Raw genomic sequence first — 22,176 nt, forward strand, 5'->3', positions numbered from 1 at the left:
GTAGGTTAAAGGTAAATAAACAATTTCAAAACCTTCAAATAAGTGATTTAATGCTTTATTAGAAACGAAATACATATTTACAAACATTGCCTTTAAATACATAAATAACTGAAATATTGTTTTCTCTAAAAATATATCATCATCTGAAATTGCTTCTGGAATGAGGTTGCCATCATATAATGGTTGCACAATATAAACTTTTATACTTATATTCCATACTCAGTGGGTGTTTTTGTATTAACATCGGACAGTAGCAGCTGGCTCTGGATGGTGTTAACTCTGGCAGCATAGCGAACCATGATGGGTTTCTGTTTGTTTAATCTTGAAGACAGAGAAGACATGCGCCCCTCAAGCTGCAAAGAAACATAATATGAAACCGTTACCAAAATTATTCTGAAAATTAAATAATAAACAAATAAATTAAACCAGAAATGAACAAACAGCTACTGTCTCAAATAGAATATTTTTCTACAAACATGCATACATAAACATCACAAAATCCAGTAGACGTCTAGGGGTGTGTAATGACAAGTACAAACATACTAATTCAATTCACTAAGTATGTCCATTAGAATTGATATATTTCCAATATGGTATAAGCAACAGAAAGGGTTTATGCAATCCATGACTTTTATCTAGTGAGATACACAGCTGGATTTGAGAATCTTAGATTTAGCTTACGTAAATATTCAAAAAATTTGTGCAATAAATGCAAATCACCAGTGCCTTCTGATAGCGTAGCTTAAGGAACCAAAACCTTTTACTGTTATTTGCTCCATTTTCACTGCACATATTTAAAGAAGTGAATGCATGTATGAATGAGCACAGGAAAAAAAAAATCCCCCCCAAAAAAACATATGGACATACCTCACTTAACTCCTTTAAAATGTTTTCTCGTTCCTCAGTTTCTCCCTCAATGCCTGTTGTTTCAAGCCAGTTACTCAAGACCGTTTGGAGCTTACGCCATGTCCTAAACACACACATACACACAAACTGATTTCACTATGCAAGTGAAAACATCTCATTATTTGCAGTGTTTACTACTCGCACCAAAGGCCAAGATTCCTTTGTTTTATAGTATAAAAAAAAAACATTTTAATATGCTGATTCAGTCAAACTACATCTGGTTTGTCAATTCGTATTTCTTTAGAACAGCTTTAGAAAATTAAAATGTATTTGTAATGTACATTTGGGACTTTTACTGCAGTATCACTTCAGCTGAAAAAAAAGTATGTTTTATATCTATCTATCTATCTATCTATCTATCTATCTATCCATCTATCCATCTAGGTTCTGCACATTAAGCCTATTCAAAGCCAAATTTACTTACTGTAGCTGTTTTCTGTCTTGCTGGTACCTCTGCATTGCCAGTCTAATGTCTAGTAGTTCTTTTGTGAGATTTTCTGTTTGCTCCACATCTACAGTCTCATCTTCCTCATGTACACCTACAGCCCAGATACGAGAAGCATAAATGGTCTTTCAATATGTAATTGAAACTTTTTTCATATTGCGTCATATGTTTTTACCTTGTGTTTGGGGAGGGTGGGAAGTAAAATGCATAGAATGCAGTGGAAGCTCCTGATCATGTAAGCTCCTTTGCTGTAAAAGAAAAGAAAAAGAAAGTGCATAATTCACTCAATGTCTTTGATTAGCATATTAAAATAAAAACGTTATGGCAATACACATTGTATTTTAGGCCAAAAATACAAAGCTACAAAACATTAACCAGAAAAATAGGAACTGCCAGTACATACAAAAGCATTCAAACAAGTGTTCAAACAGCATCTGTGCTTACCTTGCCATGTGCTAAAGAGACAGTAAATGAAGATGGAGGAAGCAGTATGTCCTGGTCAGTAGTGGTGATGTATCCAGAAGTGCCAGGTTTGAAAGGGGGGACCTTTGGTTGTAGCATTGTTACAGATGACTCCAGTGGGCTGTGGGGCAAATGGACTGAGGGTGATGGAGAAGTCCCTCTTAAAGACAACCTCTGACTACCAGAATACAAGGTAGATTTATAAGTGTGTGAACCTAGTTATTAATAAAAATGATTGTGACTAGGTTTGATGCCTACTACACCTGCTGATCTTGAAGTCACATGGCAGAGGTTTGAGTGGGGACTGCAGAAGGTCATCTGGTCTTCTTGGTTGCAATCTAGATGCTCGAACTGCCCCCCTGATAACAGAACAGAACAATTCAGTTAAACCAAGAACGGTCTATTAGATTATCTATCCTCATTTTCAAAATCTGAATCAAATTTGTAAAAATTACAAAGAGAATCAGAATTAAACTTTGCAATAGGAAAGACTTACAGCTGACTGATGATGGAATCTTTCTGCCTGTGCTCTGCTGCTTGGCTTCTGATTGGACAAAGGGTGGGGAAGGGGGTGTGTTCTTCTGGTAGAAAAAAAGACACACTCTTCTTGGGGTGGCTGTCTGTTTTACTCTTGACAGGCTTGCACAGTGCCCGCTGCTTCCATCGTACAGCACACCGCCTTACCACTTCCTGCAGCTGTCGACAACTCTGTGTATGTGATGTACATTACTTAATATTTATGTAAACACGTGAACAAATATGTATTCCATTGCATATAGACTGAAGTACATATGCGGTATCTATGATAACAGCACCTGTTCATAGCTGTGCTGGGCAATATTCGTTGAGAATGCACTCATGTGCGCTGTGTGTGTGAGGATGTGTGTGACACCCTCTCTCAACAGTTCATCTCTGTAAAACTGAGCTGCCTCAGTCAAACGCTTCTGTTTTCTCTGCCGCTCTGAAATCCAAAGCCTCCACATGTAAAATACCTGAAAACATGTAAAACAAACTGCATGAAATTATGCAGTTGCAGGAAACCTGCATCATCTTTGATAAGCAGCGCATGATCATTACCTTGGCCTGTAGGTTGAGGGACCAATGCCAAAGGGCAGTCTCAGTTTTCTCAGCTTCTGTTCTTCTGTTCTGCAGCTGTATGTCATAAACATTCAAACTCAGACAGAAAATACAATAAAAAAAACTTCAAAGAGACAGTAACAATCAATCATAAGTAGCTGCAGCTCAAAAAAGTAAATGAGACCATATCAGCAGCTCCACCTACTGCACAGTAACCGTAATAAAGCTTTAACATCACAATTACAGCTGTATTTAAACAACAGGCTGTGCTATGTTAATAAGAGTTTAAAGAAAAAAATAATGAAATTATTAAAATAATTAAAATAATTAAAAGCATTTTGTGCCACAGCAGTTAATATAACACACATTTAAAAGCAGCTAGAGCAGTGTATTGACCAATCAGTAGTAGGAATTACATTTATAACTCACCTGTGTTTTCCAGCAGACAAAAATGCGCTGACAAATCCTCAACTTGTGAAGCTCAAAGCTTCTTTTCTTCATTACCTAAAAACCACAAAAATAAACACATGAAAAAAATCTAATAATTAAAATTAGACTGAAATATATACAGATATGGATATTTAGTCACCTGATAGGTTTTCTGATGGTGAGTATTAGTGATCCATGTGTTGAGGGTTCTTTTTCCCAGGGTTCTGCTGTAGTGTTCCCTGGCCCTCTCATTCTCCATCCGGTCATCTTTTACCTCTGTGCCTCGCTCTTTCCATCTTCTGAAAGCCACCTGCATGCGAACTAGCAGTACAAAAACAACACTGAATAATTACATCACTACACAGTCTAACAATAGCGGCATTCATATAACCAAAGTACATTTATCCAGGTGTGTTCGAGCTTGTTTCAGAGCTTCCTCCTGCTGGTGATGGTGAAGATGAGAAGATAATGTTCTCTGTCGCCATGCCAGAAACACCTATCAAACAATTCAAATATATCATTTAGCTTGTACACATAAATAATAGGTGTTACTTTTCACTTGTTATACAACTAATTTTGATAAAACTACCTGAGATAGAAGGTGCTTTTGAGAAAAACACTTTGCTCTGTTTTCCTTCTCTTTCTCTTCCATCAACTCTGCCACGTTTATCCTCCACAAATAGAACATTCTTCTGCAGAATCACAAGTAAAAAAGACAGAATAGATCACATATCTTAAAATATACACAATACAGTACAATACAGATCATAATAATACCTGACAAGGTGCTGCTGATGCTCCTGATAACGCCACTCCACATTTTGGTTGATCGACTGAGTCTGTAAATGGTGTGACTGCATGCATACATGTAAAAACAATGAGTTAATCTACTTTTCAGCTTGATATAAACCATTTTAAAAACATCCCCATAACATAGCAATATTTGCAAATATACTGCATGATAAGTCAAAACAAATGTATTCATACCTTCCAAGCCTCTAAAGCGTGTTTGAGCAATCTGCTGTTGTAATGTTTCTCCATTTGTGCAAGTTTCTCTTTCTTCTGTCTTTTGCAATCTATGTACTGTTTAAGAAGCTCATATTTACTATTTTTAGATTCACAATATTTCAAACAAGTTAAAACAACATCATCGTATGATTGCCACTCGTACCTGATGCCAGTCTGCCATGGTTCTTCTCAGACAGTGCTGTCCATAATGATCCTCTGCCTGCTGGAAATGTCTCTGACTAATCAACAAAATACACAACCAAAAAAAAAGCTTAAACTGCATAAAGGTTCTCTATTTGGATATTTTTCCTGTAGCTCACAGTATCTGATTCACACCTGGTCTGTATGCTTGCAACAAGGTTTCTCCACTGGTTCAGGGCCTTGCGAAGCAGAGAGTGTTCGTAAAGTGAGTCTGCTGCTGCTTGTTTGAATCTCTCGTCTCTACGCTGTATAGCACCAGCGTACCACCGAGACCAGGCACGAGCACAAGACACATGCTCGGAATGCAACACAGCCTATGAAAAATATTGTAACACATCATTACAATTTAAGATAACTTCCGTTGCTTCCGCTGTCGCTGTGGATCTTTAGAAAAAGTTTCTTCTAAATGTCTGAATGCAATATAAATGTAAAATTAATTGATATAGAATTTATTTATTTGATACAGATATGTCTTTAATGTCATTATTGATCAATCATTTAGTCTACTGTAATAAAAGTATTATTTTCTACAAAAAGAGATCTCACTGACCTAATTTTTTTAAAATGTATTTTGATGGATGATATCATACCATTCTTTCAGCATGTCTCTGTTCTCTCTGTACCTCTAGGTTTCCCCACCAGGTGTAAAATGCCCAACTGCAAGTCTGCTGCCTGTACAGAGGACAAAAACATACATTTCCACTAAAATACAACACAGACATGCATACCTACATGTGCACACACTTCTTTAGGCACAGAAACTTGCCTGTAATGTTGTTCAGCTCTCTCTTTCTGTCCTCGTTTCTCAGTGCGTTGTGTTGCAAACTCCATCCATGTGTTTACACATTGTGGAAAGATACGTCGAGCAAAGCAAGCATCAGCACGTAGTTCCAACTCCTATGTACATATGTGTATAAACGAATTGTTTGATAACATATAAGGCAAAAATTGGGAAAAGTGCAGACAATTACTAACTACATTTAGATACTGAGAGAGTGGTGGCTACCAGCATTTGTCTGTGCTCTGTGAGACGTTTTCTCCAATGATGAAGGCATGATCTCAGCACAGAAATTCTGTCGATTAATAACAACCATTTAAAAGTCTTACAGAGCTACTTAAGTTTATTAATGACGTAAATGTATAGACATGCTTCAAATGGAAAAAACAATATATTTATATCATTTATGTGACTAACTTGTGATGAGCTTGTGCAACACTCATTTGGGGCTGCAGGCTTTCGTCCTCAGCCTGATCCAAGCGCAGATGCCAGACTTTCCAATACCTCACCAGCAACTGAAAAATGTCAATATCCACTTTTTACACAAAATAATATTGACTTCTAAACAAAAGAAAATAGAAAAATATAGCAGTCATATCACAATGATTTTTTTTACAGTACAAAAAAAATTAATTTAAACAGACAGTTTCCCCAAAAATAAATAAATGTTATCATTTACAGAACTTCCAAAATTCTCGTTTAAATATTCTGATAAATGTGGAAAAACAAAAAGTTTCTGGTCTCCACTGACTTCCATAATATTTTTTTCCATTCAAAATGGGCACCAGTACATTTTTAGTTACCCATATTCTTCAAAATATGTTCTGTTCTGCTCAAGAGTAAGACAGTCAAGTTTGGAACAACCTGAGAGGGAGGAACTTCTAACAGAATTTTCATTTCTGGAAGAACTATTTCTTTAAATTCCATTACAGATCTGTCAGATGTTGTGTTTATGATGTTCTTTTGTGTAGTTCATACAATGTGACGATGATGCTGGACACTGATGTTCTTGTTGAGACGATGAGTTTTACTTTGAGTGACGTTTAGAGCAAGGCCTCTTAAACCCAAATGCTGTAAAGAAATACAATACCAACATAAATGAACAAACAAGCACAGCTATATAATAAAGGAATACATTTACAATGACAAGAACAACTAGAACAACTAACCAAAAGATGGAGTTGTCTGTGATGCAATGCAGCCTTTTCCCTCTTAGCCTTCTGTGAGCACAAACTGACATCTACAAGACAGCTCAGGAAAACAAATACATCAGGTACCATCATGTTTTTACTGACGTATTTAGTTGTTTCTTCCAGCATAAAAATATGAGAACTGTGTAAGCAAAGATACAGTGTCTCCAGTGTGAGAACGCCAGCCGCTGGGACCCGTGCTGGGCCAGTTTGTCTGCTCTCTGTCCTCGGTCTTTCTCTGCATGCCTGGATTGCAGTACATCATTCCACCGACACCAAAACTTCTTCAGCACAGCAATACGCCATACATCCTGAGCAACAGCTGCAACACAGAAGAAAACTAAAATGCATAAAATGCAAAAAAATAAAAAGCATAACTGTGTCAAGTTATTGCAATTAAAAAGACTTGCATTTGGGGTCGGTTTTTTAAGATTGTTTTTTTAAATAAGCATGTATATATATGCATTAAAAAACTGTAATATTGCACAATATTTTATAATATATATTTTAATAACTTTAAATGACTATATTATTACTTTATAAAAAGCATGTTAAATCGTTTTAGTACGATTAGTGTTTAATAAACATTTCTTCTTATTATTAACAATGAAAACAGCTTCTTAACAAACCACCAATACATTTTTAGGGTTCCTTTATAAATAGAACTTTCAAAACAACAGCATTTATTTGAAACAGAAATATTTGTTTGAAACGTCTTCACTGTCGCTTTTAACCAATTCAACCCACAGTAATACGTATCATAAATATAAAAAGTGAACGGAACCTGTCTTCTCGCTCTTGGCCTGTCGGTTCTCTGTGTGTCTGAGCCATCCATGCAGTGCATGTCTTAACAGTTGAAGACAATAGTGACGATGAGCTTTAGACTCTTTCTCTTTCAGAGCACAGGCTTGTTTTATCCTATCTCTCCAGTGCAGCCATGCCTGTGAACAATAGTCACTTTAGAGATCACTCAGCTTCATCGTACAGTTGCTTTCTGAGATGTTCACACTCACTCTGCTCTGGACAGTGTGAGCCCAGTGTTGCAAAGCAAGATCTTCTTGATGGTACTCCACATCCCTGTTCTGTAGTGTCATATTCCACACAGTCCAAACCCACCTTTAACGACCAACATAAACGCAAACAACAATTTTGCAAATTAGTACTTTACAAATTAGTATTTTACAAAAAGGCCATTTTAAAAAATACATATATAAAAATGCTTGTATATTACATTGAATATGTTCATATTATGTAAATGTACCATATAATAATTGTTTAATTAAACCATTCTAAATAATACTTTTATTCACCAAGGATGCATTAACAAAAATGACAGTAAAGAAATATATGTTTTTTTTTTGTAAATAAATAAAATTTTATGACAAAAATATATTGTGGTTTCTACAAAATGACCTTAAACAATAAGACATGTATTTATATATATTAAATCATATAAACATATTGAATGATATATGCTTGTTTCGTCATATAAAATGTTGTTGTCATAATCAACCCTATACCAGGATTGCAATATTGTTTATGTCTCTGGCTTCTTTACTCTTATGAATGTGACTCTTCAGTATTTTCTGAAACCACATGCTCACTTTTGTATAGAGAGTCTCTCGTGCTGCACTGCTGCCTCCTGCATCCTGCGTTTCATGCGACACATGTCCAGGTACATTTCCCAACCATTCCACACACAACGCAGTTTGTGCTTTTTCTCTGCAGTACAAATATTCAGTTATAGCTGCTATAACATAATACCACAACAAAATCATCCCCAGTAATGCGAGATGAAACGCTGAAATGTTTTTCAAATATTTATTTAATTCTGATATTAAACTAAACTATTTTTAGAATAATGAAATAAATACCAAATCTGATTGCAAGCTGAAGCTTTTTCTTTTCTTCTCTCTGGACAGCGACATAATCCTGCCAAGCTTGAAATGTTTTGCTAAACAGCATATACCTAAAACGATGCAAAAAATAAATCAGCATATAAGATTGATTTCTGAAAGATCATGCTGATGACAATTCACTGCTGCTGACTAATAATCATTTTATTTTATATCATTTTATATCAAATACATTCAAATATTTTAAATAGTAATGTTTTAAAACATTACAGCTCTGACTATATTTGATCAATAAGAGCATAAGAGACGTAACTTACGTATAATGGCAATCTGCCCTTATATTTAGAGTCCACTCCTTTCTTGAATGCCACCACTCGTCTTTCCAAGCCACTAATGTTTTCCTCAAGACCACCTTACAATAATGAGATCTATAAAAAAAATCATATAAACAACAAATACAGCACAGGAGAAACACTAAAGTATTTCTTTGTACATCTTATAACAAACTATTACCGGACCTGGCTTGAGATGTTGTTATTCGTCCAAATGTCTTCTGAATCCACAAGTGAAGAAACTTTCGAGCAAGGTGCCTAAACACCACCCAAAAAACAGTCACTTGTCATGACATTCATAACACATAAACGAATGGGGATGCCATCATAGAGATACTTAAATGAAATGATCTCCTACCGTATCCTCAGCTCTTTAAGTCTACCACCTCGGTTCCAAGTATATCCGACCCGGTAAGTGTTTTTCCGTATTGGTGTTTTGCGTGGCCGGTTCTTTTCTACACCACCAAACTGTTTCCCAACTTTTAGTCTTGTCGTTTGCATCTTTAATAGATCATTCACCCAAATCAAATCAAATCATTGTCTAGCATCCGGTGCTTGAACTATACTTGGTTGAATTAAAATAAATAAAATAGAGTCAATTTAAGGCGTTAACGCTACTGCAGTTGTCATCGTACTAACAAAAACCAACAACGAACCATAACTGCCGCTCTTCTGCGTTGAATACATTTTCTTCCGGAAAAAAATGTCATAATAAAAGACCTGCCTGAAATGGCAATTTAAACATTTTAATAATGCATTTACATTATAATAAATAATAACCGTGCAATTGTGTTACAATGGTATTTTAAATTTACGCAGTTGTATTAAATAGATTTTTAAACAAGTGATTATGGACACATCCCGTAGAACTGATCTTTTATGCCTTTACAGTACACATGATGAATTTGATGTTGAGACACAGTGCTCTGTGTTCTGCATTCATTTAAAAATCTCACGCAGAAGTCCTAACAAGGCCATGTTCAACATATCACTTGTGAGATTTCTTAGGAGAGTTATCACCTTACTAAACGATTTGCCCTATGAACAGAAGGTGTGTAGGACTTAACGATTTTACTCATTAAGTTTCCATGTAAGCGTTGAAATTAATTCAACATAGCCACTTTCACTTTTGAAAGCATGAAAGTTATCATTTTTATACGTTGTACTTAAATAGTTATGCTCAAAATTATTTAGTTTAAAAAATCACTTACTTTATATGTGTGTATACACCTACATTAGTCAATTATGTATGTTTTGTTTTGTTGCTTATTGTTTTGATCAATAATATTGAAATCTCTTATAGTTTTATTACATTTTCTTACATAATTATTTGTATTTTTCTGAAAAATACTGTTGGATTAAATACTTGGCTTGCAAGTAAATTTAAAACAGCATCAGAATTAGAATTAGCTTTATTCGCCAAGTGTGTGCAAACACACAATAAATTTGTTCATCTTGTTCATACTTGTTTTATCGAAAAAATAGCAATCAGAAACTGTAGTCAGAATCATGTAAATAAAAAAAAATCAAGCAACTCTAAGCTTTTTAAATCCTGTCACGTGATTGCAATTTACAATGGGTGGCCACGTTGATTGCCTGAAATTTATTGTTACTCTAAAATTCCGTAACGAGTCTTGTCAACTACCTTGAATATAATACACACTTTTAACCACTTAATCTGGTGTTCTTTGTTTTTAGATTTGAAATTACGATGAAATGTGACTGTTTGTTTCTCAAAACTTTAAAGAAGGCGTGATTAGACACTATATAATCCTTGATTGGGGCCTTTCTCGGAACCAGTCAGAGATCTGAAGAAATTCGCCGCTCTGCGACTGAACAGAGACGAAAGAGAGAGCTCAGAAAAAGTACCCCGAGGTACATTGATTGTTGCAGTCGGACTATAAGCTTTAATTAAGTGATAGAAACCAGTTATGTGCTGGAATTTATCCTAATATATGTGAGCTTTATTGTACTGACGCGCTTTTTATGTACGTTGTGCAGCTTTATGAGTGGGGATAAGTTTCCTAGCTTGCTAACCCGACTCACTAGCCTATAAATAAACAAACAAACAAGGATTTTTTTGCTTTCGCTCTCACGGAAAAAACCCAAAGGAGAAACGAGCCAAAAGTATAATTAAAAAGAAGAAACGGTGTAAATAGAGCCTTTTGTCCATAGGAACCGAAGTAAATCCTCGGCGTCGGCTTGCTGAGTTTAGCCAGTTTGCTAATGAAATGCTCCTCTCTACCAATTAGCGATTAAATCTGGAGTGACAAGGGATACCCTAGCCTCCTGTCAAGATTGTCGACAGAGAAACTTTATTTTTAGGCAGAAAGCTTCCTGTCTGAAAATCTGGACTGACTGCAGCATCTCTTGTAGTTTGGTCTAAGACAGGTAGCCAGAAGCTAACTGAGGTATCCAGGCGAGGAGAGAGAAGGTGACGTGACACCGTTTCAAATATCAGGTGGGTTCATCAATATGTTGAGAAAGATGCTTGTTTTTTTCGAAACTGACTCGTTCGTCATGTGGGAGATTGTAGCGTAATGTTCCTGCATGAGACTGATTAGTATTCTGTAGTTTGCTTGCTGTCTGCCTCGTCATTTGCTAATACAGCAGCTACTCAGGAGCCAGACATTTACCTGATGTTGTTTAATCCCTACACCTTTTAATCCTCTTTGAAATATATTTAAGTTACGTTTACTTTGATGTTCTTATACATTAGACTTTACAGGATTTATATACTCCCTTTTCTTTATTTATTTTTTTGTTTGTTTAAGACTACTAAAGCAAATAAATGGGAATTACACTGACATTGTAGTTAAACTAATGCTATAGAATCTTTCACAGGTGCCAAAAGGGTCTGATATTGAGGTTTCACTTCAGTTTGACCACCCACCTGAGTCATGGAGAAGGATGAAAATGGTGAAAATATGTTGGAAACGGTGAAGGACTCAGTGGTGACCTCCGCCTATAGATATACCAAGGTGAGAACAATCACAGTCCCCTTAAAGGAAAGCCCTAAGTGGCAAATCTTCCTTGATCTTTTGACATTATGGTGCGATGTACTTCTAACACGTTGTAACTTTTAGAGCCTTAATAGTCCTATCAAGTAAAACCATGTTTGAAGCCTTTTAAACTAGGCTTTAAAGTAAGTTAGTGTGACCATACGTTCCATTTTTCTTGAATGTGTCCTTGCCAGGATTTCTATATTGCTTTGATTTAAAAGTACTTCTTCAGAGCATTTTGAAAACATAAGTAACCAATATCATACATGATCAGTGACCCAAACCCCCCCTTAAAAAAGCAAAAATGCATACACCAATGAATTGTTCATAGTAACATTCAAAAACGTTTCAAAGGTGCTTTCAGGTATTTATTTTTCAGGTAATTTTTTGTAAAATTACTTTTAATAGTTGCAGTGAATTGAAAAACTTAATACTGAATTAATGTTAACATGCTTAGTTGACTGATTAGCAGGAAAGAACAAGTTAAAAACAAGCAACACAGATTATGAGTTGTAGTCATGTAACAGGATTGGCACTGCACATTTATTGCCTGAAACAATGAACAGTACAAGATGGGAAAAAAATTATAATTGTTGTTTGCCTCACTTTTATATTTTGATTGTGAACATTTGGATTTGTTTGCAAGGCATCAACCCTCAGTGGAACTTGTTTTATACTCTGATTGTTCTGGATATTTTCATGGAATGCTGGAGTTAAGTTGAAGGTGAACCGAAAAGGTTCTTTCTGTTTGCAGTGCATCAGTCCCGCTTATCAGGAAAGCATTTAAAGAATTGCCCACAATCAATAACTGTTCTAGTGCCAGCACATTTATACCAGCAGCGAAGTGCATCTTCTTATCCATTGAGTATAGGAAGGGAGTGAGGACTTTTCCAATGCATCAAAACACAGTGCCTTGCTAGTAATAGATGTGATGGCTGAGAGTGAATCATGCATAATAAAAAAAAAAAGCGAAGACATACTCCCAGGGGACCAAAAAAAAAAAAAGACCAGGATCAGTCCAGAACATGTTAGATTAGCTGGTTCTACATGACATTTCTCACAACTTGAATCAATGGCTGGGAAGATGAAGCTAGTTTACATTTAGTTGTGAAGTGTTTTGTGTAGTTTTATTATACTGTTTATTTTTTTGTTTTTTACAGGAGGAGCTTATGGAAATCAAAGAATTGCCAATTTCCAATGAGAGGCCAGAGTGTCTATCAGAGAAATATGACAGGTGAACTTTTTAGTGTTTGTTTGCCAGTTCAGTTGAATATTTCTGAATGCGGTGCCATAATGTCTTGCCTTAAGATGATGAGAAAAGGTACTCAGTGGAATTGACTCCAGCTGCTTATCCTTTTTGTATACATAAATGTTGAGATTTATAGTGTCTTATTTTAACACACAGGCCCAGTTTCATAGACAGCCTAAGCCAATATTAGGCCATAGTTCAATTAGGACTTTTAAGTACATTTTATAAACATGAGAAAACAATTACTGGTACGCATCTTAAGACAAGACAAAACAAAAGCACTGACATGTTTTAAGATGCGTCAGTGCAAGTTTCTTTGTTGAAATGGCTCAGATTTATATATAGTCTAGGCTTAAGCCTTGTTTGTGAAATGGGACTAGTATTCTCTCTCTAGCACTTAAACATTTGCTTTCTAGAATTAGCTAATTAAAATTCATTTACAGCAGTCATTTGTTTGATATACTTAGTGTGACATTGACCTTTATGGAGAACCCAAGCCTTAAATGTGTTAACAGTACTGTCTCCTTCATAGCGATGGGGTCTGGGACCCTGAAAAATGGCATGCCTCACTATATCCCTCTTCAGAAAACAGCTGTCCAGCAGAAGGATATAAGAAAGATTATGCAGAGGATAGAGTTCTAAAACGCAGAATTACAGGTACTGGACTGAGAAGTGTTATTTGTTATTTATCAAAACTTTGCTGAAATAAAAACAGAACTAACTTTGTCTTCCCTAGATCCTCGGGAACGTGTGAAAGATGATGATCTTGAGGTGGTTCTTAGTCCACAGCGACGTAGCTTTGGTGGTGGTTGTCAAGTGGCACCCACTGCCCTCCCTCGCCGCCCCATCAGCCCTCTGGAGAACAAAGAGAACGAGTCACTTCGTTTGGGGGGAGCACGACGCATAGGGAGTGGCCGTATAATTGCATCACGTGTATTTGAGAGGGATGCACGAGCTGAAAAGGAGAGGGAGCGAGACCGTGAACGTGAATTTAAGGACAAGAGATTTAGGGTATTGTGATAAGAGTTTGATACAAAATAATTTTTGCACTTATTGTATTTATTCAAAGACTAAACAGTTTTCTGTTCTACTGTAGAGAGACTTTGGAGACAAAAGAGTGTTCAGTGAGAGAAGAAGAAACGACTCCTATGCTGAAGAGGAGCCAGAGTGGTTCTCGGGTGGACCCACTAGTCAGTCAGAGACCATTGAGCTCATTGGCTTTGATGACAAGATCTTGGAGGATGACAAGCGGAGGACCAAGCGTTCCAGGAAGAAGCCAGAGTCTGTTAAAGAAGGCATGTATCATACAAATGCAAACACCTAAGTGTTTGGATCGGTGTATTTATCAGCATGCTTTTTCAATTTTCTACACCTACAGTTGAATGTAATGGTGAGCTCTCTGAAGACCTTGAAGTAATTCAAGAGTCAGGAGCTGACCAAGAGGTTCCACATGCCGAGGTTCTTCCTGAGCAAACTACTGGAGATTTTGACTTTAATGAGTTCTTCAATCTTGAAAAGACTATGCCTGGCCTGGCTTCGGTAAGATATGGGGAGCACTGCATGCTTGTAAGGGTGATGGTCACAAAATATTTGGCTTGTTTTGAAGGGAGAAGGAATAGATAAATCACACCTAAGGTTGGGGGGGGTGTGTTTTTTATTTTTTTATTTTTTAACCATTTACTGTGCTCCTTTTTACATTTGTATGTCTTTTTAGTAGTGGTCATTTGAAGGGCCGATTTGAATTGCAGCACTACTGATGCCTCCTACGTTTCTGTTTCTCTGGATGCATGTGCCTGCTAAGTAAATGTAATGCTAGAGGTAGTTACGTGTTGGTGATCGCAGAATAGTTTGAGGTTCATATGTTGCTTGTTTGTTTTTAATGAAATGTATATGAAGTTGATGGTTTTACAGTTTTGTGGCGTAAAGCTATTTGTTGGTTTTGAATTGTTATACAGAAGGCAATGAAATGCAAATTTATGCCCATCTGACTTGTAAGGATTATACTAACACTGTTGAAACTTGGGATGAGAATTGATGAGGGTGGGGGTTTATGCCCATCTATGTGCCAAATTGTTATAGTTTTAAGAAATATTTGGGGCTCTTGTAAATTAAACTATTCCCAAAAAGCCCACTTTCCACCCCATTGTGCTATGCAGTCTTCAGACACTCTTCACGTAAGTGTCATCCACTCCCCATGGCTGTTTCTTGCTTATATGTTATTACAGTTTAAACAAGGGTTCCTCTGTTTCTTTCAAGATGATTGAAGATGTTCTTGCTGAGGGTCCGGTCATGGCTAGCCGTTTTAGCCGCTGGTTCTCCAGTAACAGAAGTCCCTCTGGCAGCCGCTCCAGCAGTCTACGTTCCACACCACATGAGGAATTGGAGAGATTAGCAGGTAACCCTTTCCTATTCCAGTCTGTTCACCTGGTTTGGTTTCAAGGATGCTCACCTAGCTTTTAAAATGACTGAATTTGTGAAATGGCCTCATGATAAATGCACGCAGTGTATTGGCTTGTTAGCCAGGGTTGAAAATTTAAATCTGAGCTAAAACGGTCAGCTGCTCTGTAACATTTTCTTCAATGTATCATCATTTAACGAATCTTCTGATACACACTGTGCAGCGTTTCTCATGTCACAGTTGGAAATGAGGAAGTCACTACTTTTGACAAGTGCATTGCAAAAAACTAAATGACACGCACTTGCTTTGTTCACTCAAGTCTCCACTAACAAGGGGATCAGGATGATCACAATTACTATGAATCATACAATACATATGTATATGCGAATTGTTACACCCCTAGTACTGACAAATTTACAATTTAATTTCTTTTCAGCCAAGAAACGGCTACAGTTCTAAAGGCTTGCACTCAAAAAAAACCCAAAAGAAACCAACAATTTTCTGAAATAATAAAATGTTACCAACCCTTTTGAATGGTAACGTGAATGCTACTTTCCTCTGATGGAAAGTAAATGCCTAATGTTAAAGTCTCCATACCAAAATGACTGTGTGTGTGTGTGTGTGTGTATAAATTGTCTCAGGTCTGGAACCTCACCCTCATGCTGGATCTCTGAATCAGGGTACATCTTTGTACTTCACACCCATTTCTTCAGTGGAACGCAAAGAGAAGGTGGATATACTAGAACTCCTGCATAAAGCAAACATTGACCTGAAACCGCTTTTGTCCAGCTTGAATGTCAACAAGGCTCACCTTAAAGAGAGCAGTGAGTAGACTCCTGTACATTTTAGAAATTTTATTGGCATATTTAATTTTTTTTTTTTACTTAATCTATACACAGCAGGCCACAGATGCTGTCAGATTGCAAAAAACACTACGGTCTATTTGCCCTCTTACAGCAAACTCGGGGGTGGTGTTGTCTTTGGAGGAAGTGGAGGTGGGTCTGAAGGGACTTAAGGTGCAGCCGGAACCAGCTCCATCATTACCTCAAAAGCAGCCCAGTGGAGGTGGAGGAACTCCCTTCATGGTGGAGCATCTGGAAAAAGCTCTCACGGAAGGAACCGGGTCTGTGTCACGACCGCGAGACCCTGACATGTCTGCATTCAATAAGTTAGTGAGCTCCATGAAGGCAAGTGGAACCCTGCCCACCCACCCCAAAGCCAGCGGGAGTAATGTAAGTATGCAGCCATCAGTTATGTATGCATGGTTTTGTTAGAGCTTGCTGCATGCGGTCCAGCCTCAGGTAAACTGCATGTGTGAGATTGATTTGGTTGCCCAACGTTTTGTGCTCAAATATTAACTGCATGCAACACAAGCCATTTCTGTTTCCTTGCTCATTTGTCTGGGCTAGTAAATTAGTATTTATTTTGACTAGTGATGGGCATAAATTTGTATTTAGCCGTTGTGGCTGACTTGTCAGTGAACTTTTGCATGCATTGCTTTGGCATATCCCGTTCTGACCCTGAATCTTTTTGTAATATTTTTGGTTTTTAACTATTTTGCTTAAGCCATCATTGGTATGTTGTAGGTGCCATCAGTGTTTCTTACCTCAGCTTTATGGACCAAATGGCATACGATCTGGTTTTGTCTGGTCCATACTATAGCTTTCTTAACGTTATCACTTTTCACTGCTCTTACAGCAGCAGTCAGTGGATCCTGCTCTTGTGCCCTTATCGGAGGCACAGGTGCCCGCCTCTCAGCAGAAAAACATCTTTCAGGTAATTTGTCAAAGTCGAAGACATTTTTTTATTTTTAGGTAATTTGTACTTGACAGGTAATTAGTAATCTCGGTAATGTGATTTGACTGATCCGTAAACCACTGTAAGAAATGATGCACCAGTAACTTGTTAGAAAAAACGGTAAGACTGTTCTAGTGAAGTTATTGGTGTTGATTTTTACAAAGAATATAAGATCTTTTGTGCTTTAGGAATTATTGGTTGCCCCTCATGGTCCTGTACCTGCCCCTGTGCCTGGCCTTGTACACCACCGTGCTTCACCCCCACTCTTCCCACAGAGACAGGACTTTTTCCCAGGAATGCCACCTGCAACAGGTAAAATTTAATTAAAAGTAACCGATTTTAAACTAAGACGCATGTTAAATGTGCCACATTGATGTCAGATGTTTATGCCATGTTTCACCTGTTGTTGAATATCAGGGTTTCCTGCTGGCCCACAAACTGTGTTAGACCAAATTCCAGACTTGCATCGGGCCCGGAATACACCACAGGTAAGTTTACTAGGGGAGATGACCAAATAGTCGACTATTTGATGGCAGTCGAATCAGGCTGCTAATTTTGAAGCAATCTCACACTTGAATATTTGCAGGGTGTTATGTCAATTTGGCTATATGGGTGTGCTCAATATTAGGGATGGGCATTTTTCCTAAAATACTGCAGTATAGTGATATTTGTAATTTTTTTTTTTTTTTGCTGTTTCTGCACTTTGCTGCATGAAGTATCCACAAAAGGAGTTTAATCAGAGACATCCAGACGTGTTTTTTTTTTTGTAGGAAGCCTAGTAATTGTTACCTTGTGTGAATAAAGTAACACATTCTATATGAGATAAATGAGTTAATCCCATTGATTTAAAGACCTACTATCAAATATCTTCAGCATGGATAGCTCAAAGCAGAAATGCAGACCATTAATAATTACTGTGATATGTTCTGAATTTTTTGGGGTTTTCTGATGGTTTTATCTAACTCTCTTTAAGCATAAGACATTTTTGTATTGGCAAAGTGTCCGTTACATATTTTTCCTGTGTTAATGTCAGTAATTATGACTGTTGAATATCTGATTTAACTCTTGGTAATGTATATGGCCCCAGCCCCCAAACATGATTTCAAAATGCAGATTCAGCTATGAAAATTCTCATTTGGGGATACACACAGTTTGTTACATTTTAAGTCGACGTGTCAGAAGTTCAGTATTTGGTTTTAAAATATAAAATTAAATATACAAAAATTAATATCAAAACTCTTTAAAATACCTTTTTAAGTATCAACCTTTTTTTTTTTAAACTTAACAACAGTAATTAGTGGTTGAGAATCTACATGTAGTTGGTTTTGCATTTTGTTAATCTGAGATCAATTCCCTTTTATTCTTAGATAAGAGCTTTGCCAATGGGAGTGGACCAGGCCAATCTCGAAGCTTTGTTTCAGCAAGAATTGGCAGTTCTTAATCGCGCACAGTACCAACAAGGTTACAACAAACAGGCTCATGATAAAGCATTCCGCAACAGGTAATAATGAGCATCAGACACAATAGACAAGTTGTCCTAAAACAAGCCTGCTTTCACACAGTTATCCTTCAGTAGTTTTGTTACACTCATCTTATTGGACTGTCCTAATTTTTGTATATAAATTTATAAAAGCTATAAATTGAAAAAGTGATATTTCCTGTTTGTCTTGTTTTGTAGACCGACCAGGATGAACCGTTCACCTGGGCCTCACCTGCCTGGACGGACATCACCTGGAAATACAGTAACAAGTGTGGTAAGCCAGATCTATCACATGTAATTTAACTGCCATGGAGACATTTGATCTGATGTATTTATCAAATTATAGAAGGTCATTTTTAATTACTGACCTATAGAACCACTAAATCAATGACTCGGTGGTTGGTTTTAAATTACTACTATTTTTTTTTTTTTTTTCTTTTCCCTCTCTCCTCCCCTTTACTGTAGTTGTCTCCATCCTTCACTCCCACTTCTGTGATCAAAAAAATGTACGAGTCAAAAGAGAAAAGTCGGGATGATCCTGGGAGTAGACCAGGAAGTAAAGAGGAGACTGTGAACTCTCATAACTCACAGGAGGGTATGAGAAAATGCACATACACCAAAAGAATAAACAAAGTAGCTCTTTTTCTTTTCTTATTTCCTAAAGCAGTTTCTTTTTTTTTTTGTTTATAGATGGGCCTCCGTCACCCAGTTCCTTTCTGGAAGATGTGGACACAAGTGGTCCTCAGACTGGTGGGGTAAAGGCATGTTCCACTCCCGTTCCTACTCAGAATCGTCATAGTAAAGACCCAGACCGACCCAGGCCTCCTTCAACAACTGGCCACCACACTCCCACCATGCTGTCACCAGGGCCCTCTTCTCCCTTCCCCAGACCCCAGATGTATCCAGTCCCTTTGCTTCCCCATGTCCCTTTGGTTAGACCTCCACCCCCGCTTCATCCCAGTGTGATGCAGAGGATGCTGGCACAGGGCATCCAGCCTCAACAGCTCGGACCCACATTATTACAAACAGGTTGGTTTCAGACTTTATACTCTGTTCAGACCTGTTCCAACCACGTTTATGTTGTTACCTGAAAACGGTGAATAGTAAAGTTGTTGTTTTTTTTCTGTATGAACAGGCATGTTCCCTCAGGCTGTAGACCTGCCTCAGCTTCAGGCTTTGCCCCCAGCCCTCTTAGGGCAGCCTCTGTATCCCCTTGGTCCTGCAGGGCATCCACTCATGGCCCCTAGAGCTGCAGGAACACACATGCAGTTAGCAGTCATGCAACAACAGCTTCAACAGCAGCAGAGACAAAGTAAGTACAGCACTAGTGTTGTAAAACAATTACATTTAAGATTTTTAACATGTTTTTAGTGTATCATTCAAAGCCAAATTTTGAACAGTATAATCACTGTCAACAAGACAATTTATTTGGTAGGATACATTATGAAATTGATACAACTTTGTACTCTCAATTGTAAGTCGCTTTGGATAAAAGCGTCTGCAAAATGACTAAATGTAAATGTAAACTTTGATTTTAGTTTTTAAATGTTACTTGTATTTGTGTTAAGACTGTAGAAATTTCTTTAAATTTAGTTTTGCAATATTTGACCCTTCAAAAGTTTTGTTAATGTTGTACTGCTCAGTATTTTTTTGTAGAACACCATTTTTTTTTAAATTGAAGTCTTTTGTAAAAGAAAAATAACTGTCATTGTTTACTATCATTTAATGTGTAATTGCTTAATCTTAAATTTGGATATTGGTTTCTTTCTAGAGAAAAGGGTGGTCAAAGAATGTGGCTGATAATCTGATTTTAACCCCCTTAGCATTCATGGAAAATGTATCTAAAAACAATGTACCACAGGTTGTATGTTGGAACACTAACAGGATAATGCATTCTAATCATAATTCTAAATGTAAAGAATTGCTGATATGATTGTTTACTTCAAGCTAAAATGAGGTAATCTGAACCATTTCTAATCTCATTGCCAAATATCAGACAATTTATCAGTCTGTTACTAGAATCATGCTTTTAAACGTATTACTGAAGCTTTACAGTTATTCCGTCTTTGCCATGATGACAGACTTGCTGCTGACATGGAGATAAAAAAACAAACAAAACACTGATGCTTATTTACTTCCAGACAGAGGAGAGAAAATTCATTAATGTTTTTTTTTTTTTTTTTTTTCTCCCTTCTTTTTTGTATGGCTTTTTATTTTATTTTCCCCACCGATCTCCCAGTGGCTCCATCGGGAGGCCCCCAGTCACAAAGCCACGGTCCCCATCGGACAAACCATTCACAGCGAAGAGGTGGAAGCCCTCCTTTGGGTCTGGCCAAGTGGTTTGGTTCTGACGTGCTGCAACAGCCCCTCCCTTCCATGCCGTCTACTAAAGTAATTAGTGTTGACGAGCTCGAGTTCCACCAGTGAAGACATCCTGTGACCAGTCAGCAGGAACGAAGCAAGACATCCCTTCCCTTCCCCACTACCCTCTAGTTGGAGAGATACGAACTTTTTGATTTCTACCATAATGTACAGATGTCAGAGCCCTGTCTATTTTTCTGTGCTCTGTCTGAAACCCTTGCAAGTTTTTTTTTTTTTTTTTGGTTTTGTTTTTTTTTCTTTATGAAAAGGCCTGAAGTTGAGGAAAAAGGGAAAAGACACCTTTTTTTTTCCTACCGCTTTTGTCACAAGTAGTTTCTCATAGTTTTTGTTTTGAATTCAGTTTTGCAGTAAAGTAAATAATGTATAGGCCTGAATTTGTACAGATTATGCAGATTATGGGAATAGATTTCTTTTTCCATCTTGTACATAACGTTTTGTTTTTTTTTTGGTCTTTATGTGGGGAAGGTTATCCTGCTATTGAGAAACTGGAAAGTTGTATTTTTGTCCAGTCACGATGTCTGCACAATGTTCCATGTTTCCCATCTAGGGTTGATCTGGGAGGGAAAGGGGGCCACTGCTGATTGCCAGTTGGTTGGAAAGGAGATGTTCGTGTGTAGCGATTTAATGCATCCCTAATCCAGAAATACATGCCCTTGAAACATTTGCTGGAATATTGAAGCCAGAATGTTCTGTAAGAGGGATACTTCTCCACCCCAAGAAGTGAATGCTAGTTGTGCCTTTTGTTTCCTTTTTGATTTCTTTTTTTTTTTTTTTTTTTTTAAAAAAAAAAAAAAAAAAAAAAAAAAAAAAAAGCCCTCCCATCCCTTCTCCAGCCAGTCTTCTTAATCACCTTATGAGAAGCACTGCTCTGAATCACATTTGTTTTAGGGTGGCAGGGGTTGGCAATTAAGTAATGTGCTGTTAATTTAAGAAGCACAGATAGTTAATAAAAAAAATTAAATAATAAAAAAAAATCATTCACAAAATTGTATTTGACTCATTGATTTCAAGGTATTAAATTAATAAGCTAACTTCAGCAGGTTGATTTGTGGAAGAAATGTGCTTTCAATGTGTACATATTTGTTGTTAATAACCTTGTTCTTTCGACATTCCAGTGAAAATGGACAGCCATTACACTTCATGCTTGTGCAGTGTATTTTCGAAACGGCCGTGGCATGTTGTAG

At 37.1% G+C, this 22,176-nt stretch overlaps 2 protein-coding genes across 5 annotated transcripts; one reads left to right on the plus strand and one right to left on the minus strand.

Annotated features, from left to right (window-relative positions):
- Positions 1 to 26: 26 nt before the first annotated feature.
- sfi1 (SFI1 centrin binding protein) lies at positions 27 to 9,352 on the minus strand. 2 transcript variants are annotated; one of them, XM_043241472.1, is made up of 31 exons: positions 9,043 to 9,352; positions 8,871 to 8,942; positions 8,670 to 8,780; positions 8,371 to 8,465; positions 8,101 to 8,218; positions 7,510 to 7,612; positions 7,281 to 7,437; positions 6,657 to 6,818; positions 6,476 to 6,546; positions 6,285 to 6,377; positions 5,724 to 5,821; positions 5,535 to 5,601; positions 5,295 to 5,425; positions 5,119 to 5,200; positions 4,664 to 4,842; positions 4,491 to 4,566; positions 4,307 to 4,402; positions 4,097 to 4,173; positions 3,909 to 4,011; positions 3,719 to 3,815; positions 3,480 to 3,640; positions 3,320 to 3,394; positions 2,891 to 2,965; positions 2,629 to 2,805; positions 2,310 to 2,521; positions 2,077 to 2,172; positions 1,796 to 1,934; positions 1,527 to 1,599; positions 1,331 to 1,445; positions 868 to 970; positions 27 to 353 (listed from the first exon to the last, which is right to left on the minus strand). In XM_043241472.1, exons 1-31 carry the CDS (start codon positions 9,183 to 9,185, stop codon positions 207 to 209), a joined length of 3,504 nt encoding a protein of 1,167 aa, XP_043097407.1. In that variant the 5' UTR covers positions 9,186 to 9,352; the 3' UTR covers positions 27 to 206. The 2 variants fall into 2 exon arrangements, with proteins under 2 accessions (XP_043097407.1, XP_043097406.1); XM_043241471.1 differs by having other exon boundaries at positions 1,796 to 1,991.
- A 1,055-nt stretch (positions 9,353 to 10,407) lies between these two features.
- On the plus strand, positions 10,408 to 21,978 carry eif4enif1 (eukaryotic translation initiation factor 4E nuclear import factor 1). Of its 3 annotated transcripts, XM_043242927.1 has the most exons (20): positions 10,408 to 10,559; positions 11,061 to 11,145; positions 11,529 to 11,665; positions 12,847 to 12,920; positions 13,468 to 13,592; positions 13,672 to 13,946; positions 14,032 to 14,230; positions 14,314 to 14,474; positions 15,192 to 15,330; positions 15,975 to 16,157; positions 16,291 to 16,565; positions 17,032 to 17,109; positions 17,319 to 17,442; positions 17,548 to 17,618; positions 18,498 to 18,631; positions 18,809 to 18,884; positions 19,076 to 19,205; positions 19,301 to 19,639; positions 19,746 to 19,922; positions 20,850 to 21,978. In XM_043242927.1, the coding sequence occupies exons 3-20, from the start codon at positions 11,585 to 11,587 to the stop codon at positions 21,035 to 21,037; spliced, it is 2,829 nt and encodes a 942-aa protein (XP_043098862.1). In that variant the 5' UTR covers positions 10,408 to 10,559; positions 11,061 to 11,145; positions 11,529 to 11,584; the 3' UTR covers positions 21,038 to 21,978. The 3 variants fall into 3 exon arrangements, with proteins under 3 accessions (XP_043098862.1, XP_043098863.1, XP_043098864.1); XM_043242928.1 differs by having other exon boundaries at positions 10,473 to 11,145; positions 17,035 to 17,109; XM_043242929.1 differs by lacking the exons at positions 15,192 to 15,330; positions 15,975 to 16,157; positions 16,291 to 16,565 and having other exon boundaries at positions 10,474 to 11,145.
- Positions 21,979 to 22,176: the final 198 nt, after the last annotated feature.

This window comes from Puntigrus tetrazona, chromosome 6 (assembly GCF_018831695.1).
Source record: "Puntigrus tetrazona isolate hp1 chromosome 6, ASM1883169v1, whole genome shotgun sequence".
Taxonomy (NCBI): Eukaryota; Metazoa; Chordata; class Actinopteri; order Cypriniformes; family Cyprinidae; genus Puntigrus; species Puntigrus tetrazona.

Bases quoted from the DNA above. Each gene is read 5' to 3' on its own strand.
- sfi1 (XM_043241471.1), bottom strand. From the start codon at position 9,185: ATGCAAACGACAAGACTAAAAGTTGGGAAACAGTTTGGTGGTGTAGAA. The intron at 5,426-5,534 runs GTAGCCACCACT...ATATGTACATAG, and splicing joins CAGAGCACAGACAAATGCTG to GAGTTGGAACTACGTGCTGA. The intron at 4,174-4,306 runs GTATGAATACAT...GTATGCATGCAG, and splicing joins ACGCTTTAGAGGCTTGGAAG to TCACACCATTTACAGACTCA.
- eif4enif1 (XM_043242927.1), top strand. From the start codon at position 11,585: ATGGAGAAGGATGAAAATGGTGAAAATATGTTGGAAACGGTGAAGGAC. The intron at 15,331-15,974 runs GTAACCCTTTCC...AAATTGTCTCAG, and splicing joins GGAATTGGAGAGATTAGCAG to GTCTGGAACCTCACCCTCAT. The intron at 19,923-20,849 runs GTAAGTACAGCA...CCGATCTCCCAG, and splicing joins TCAACAGCAGCAGAGACAAA to TGGCTCCATCGGGAGGCCCC.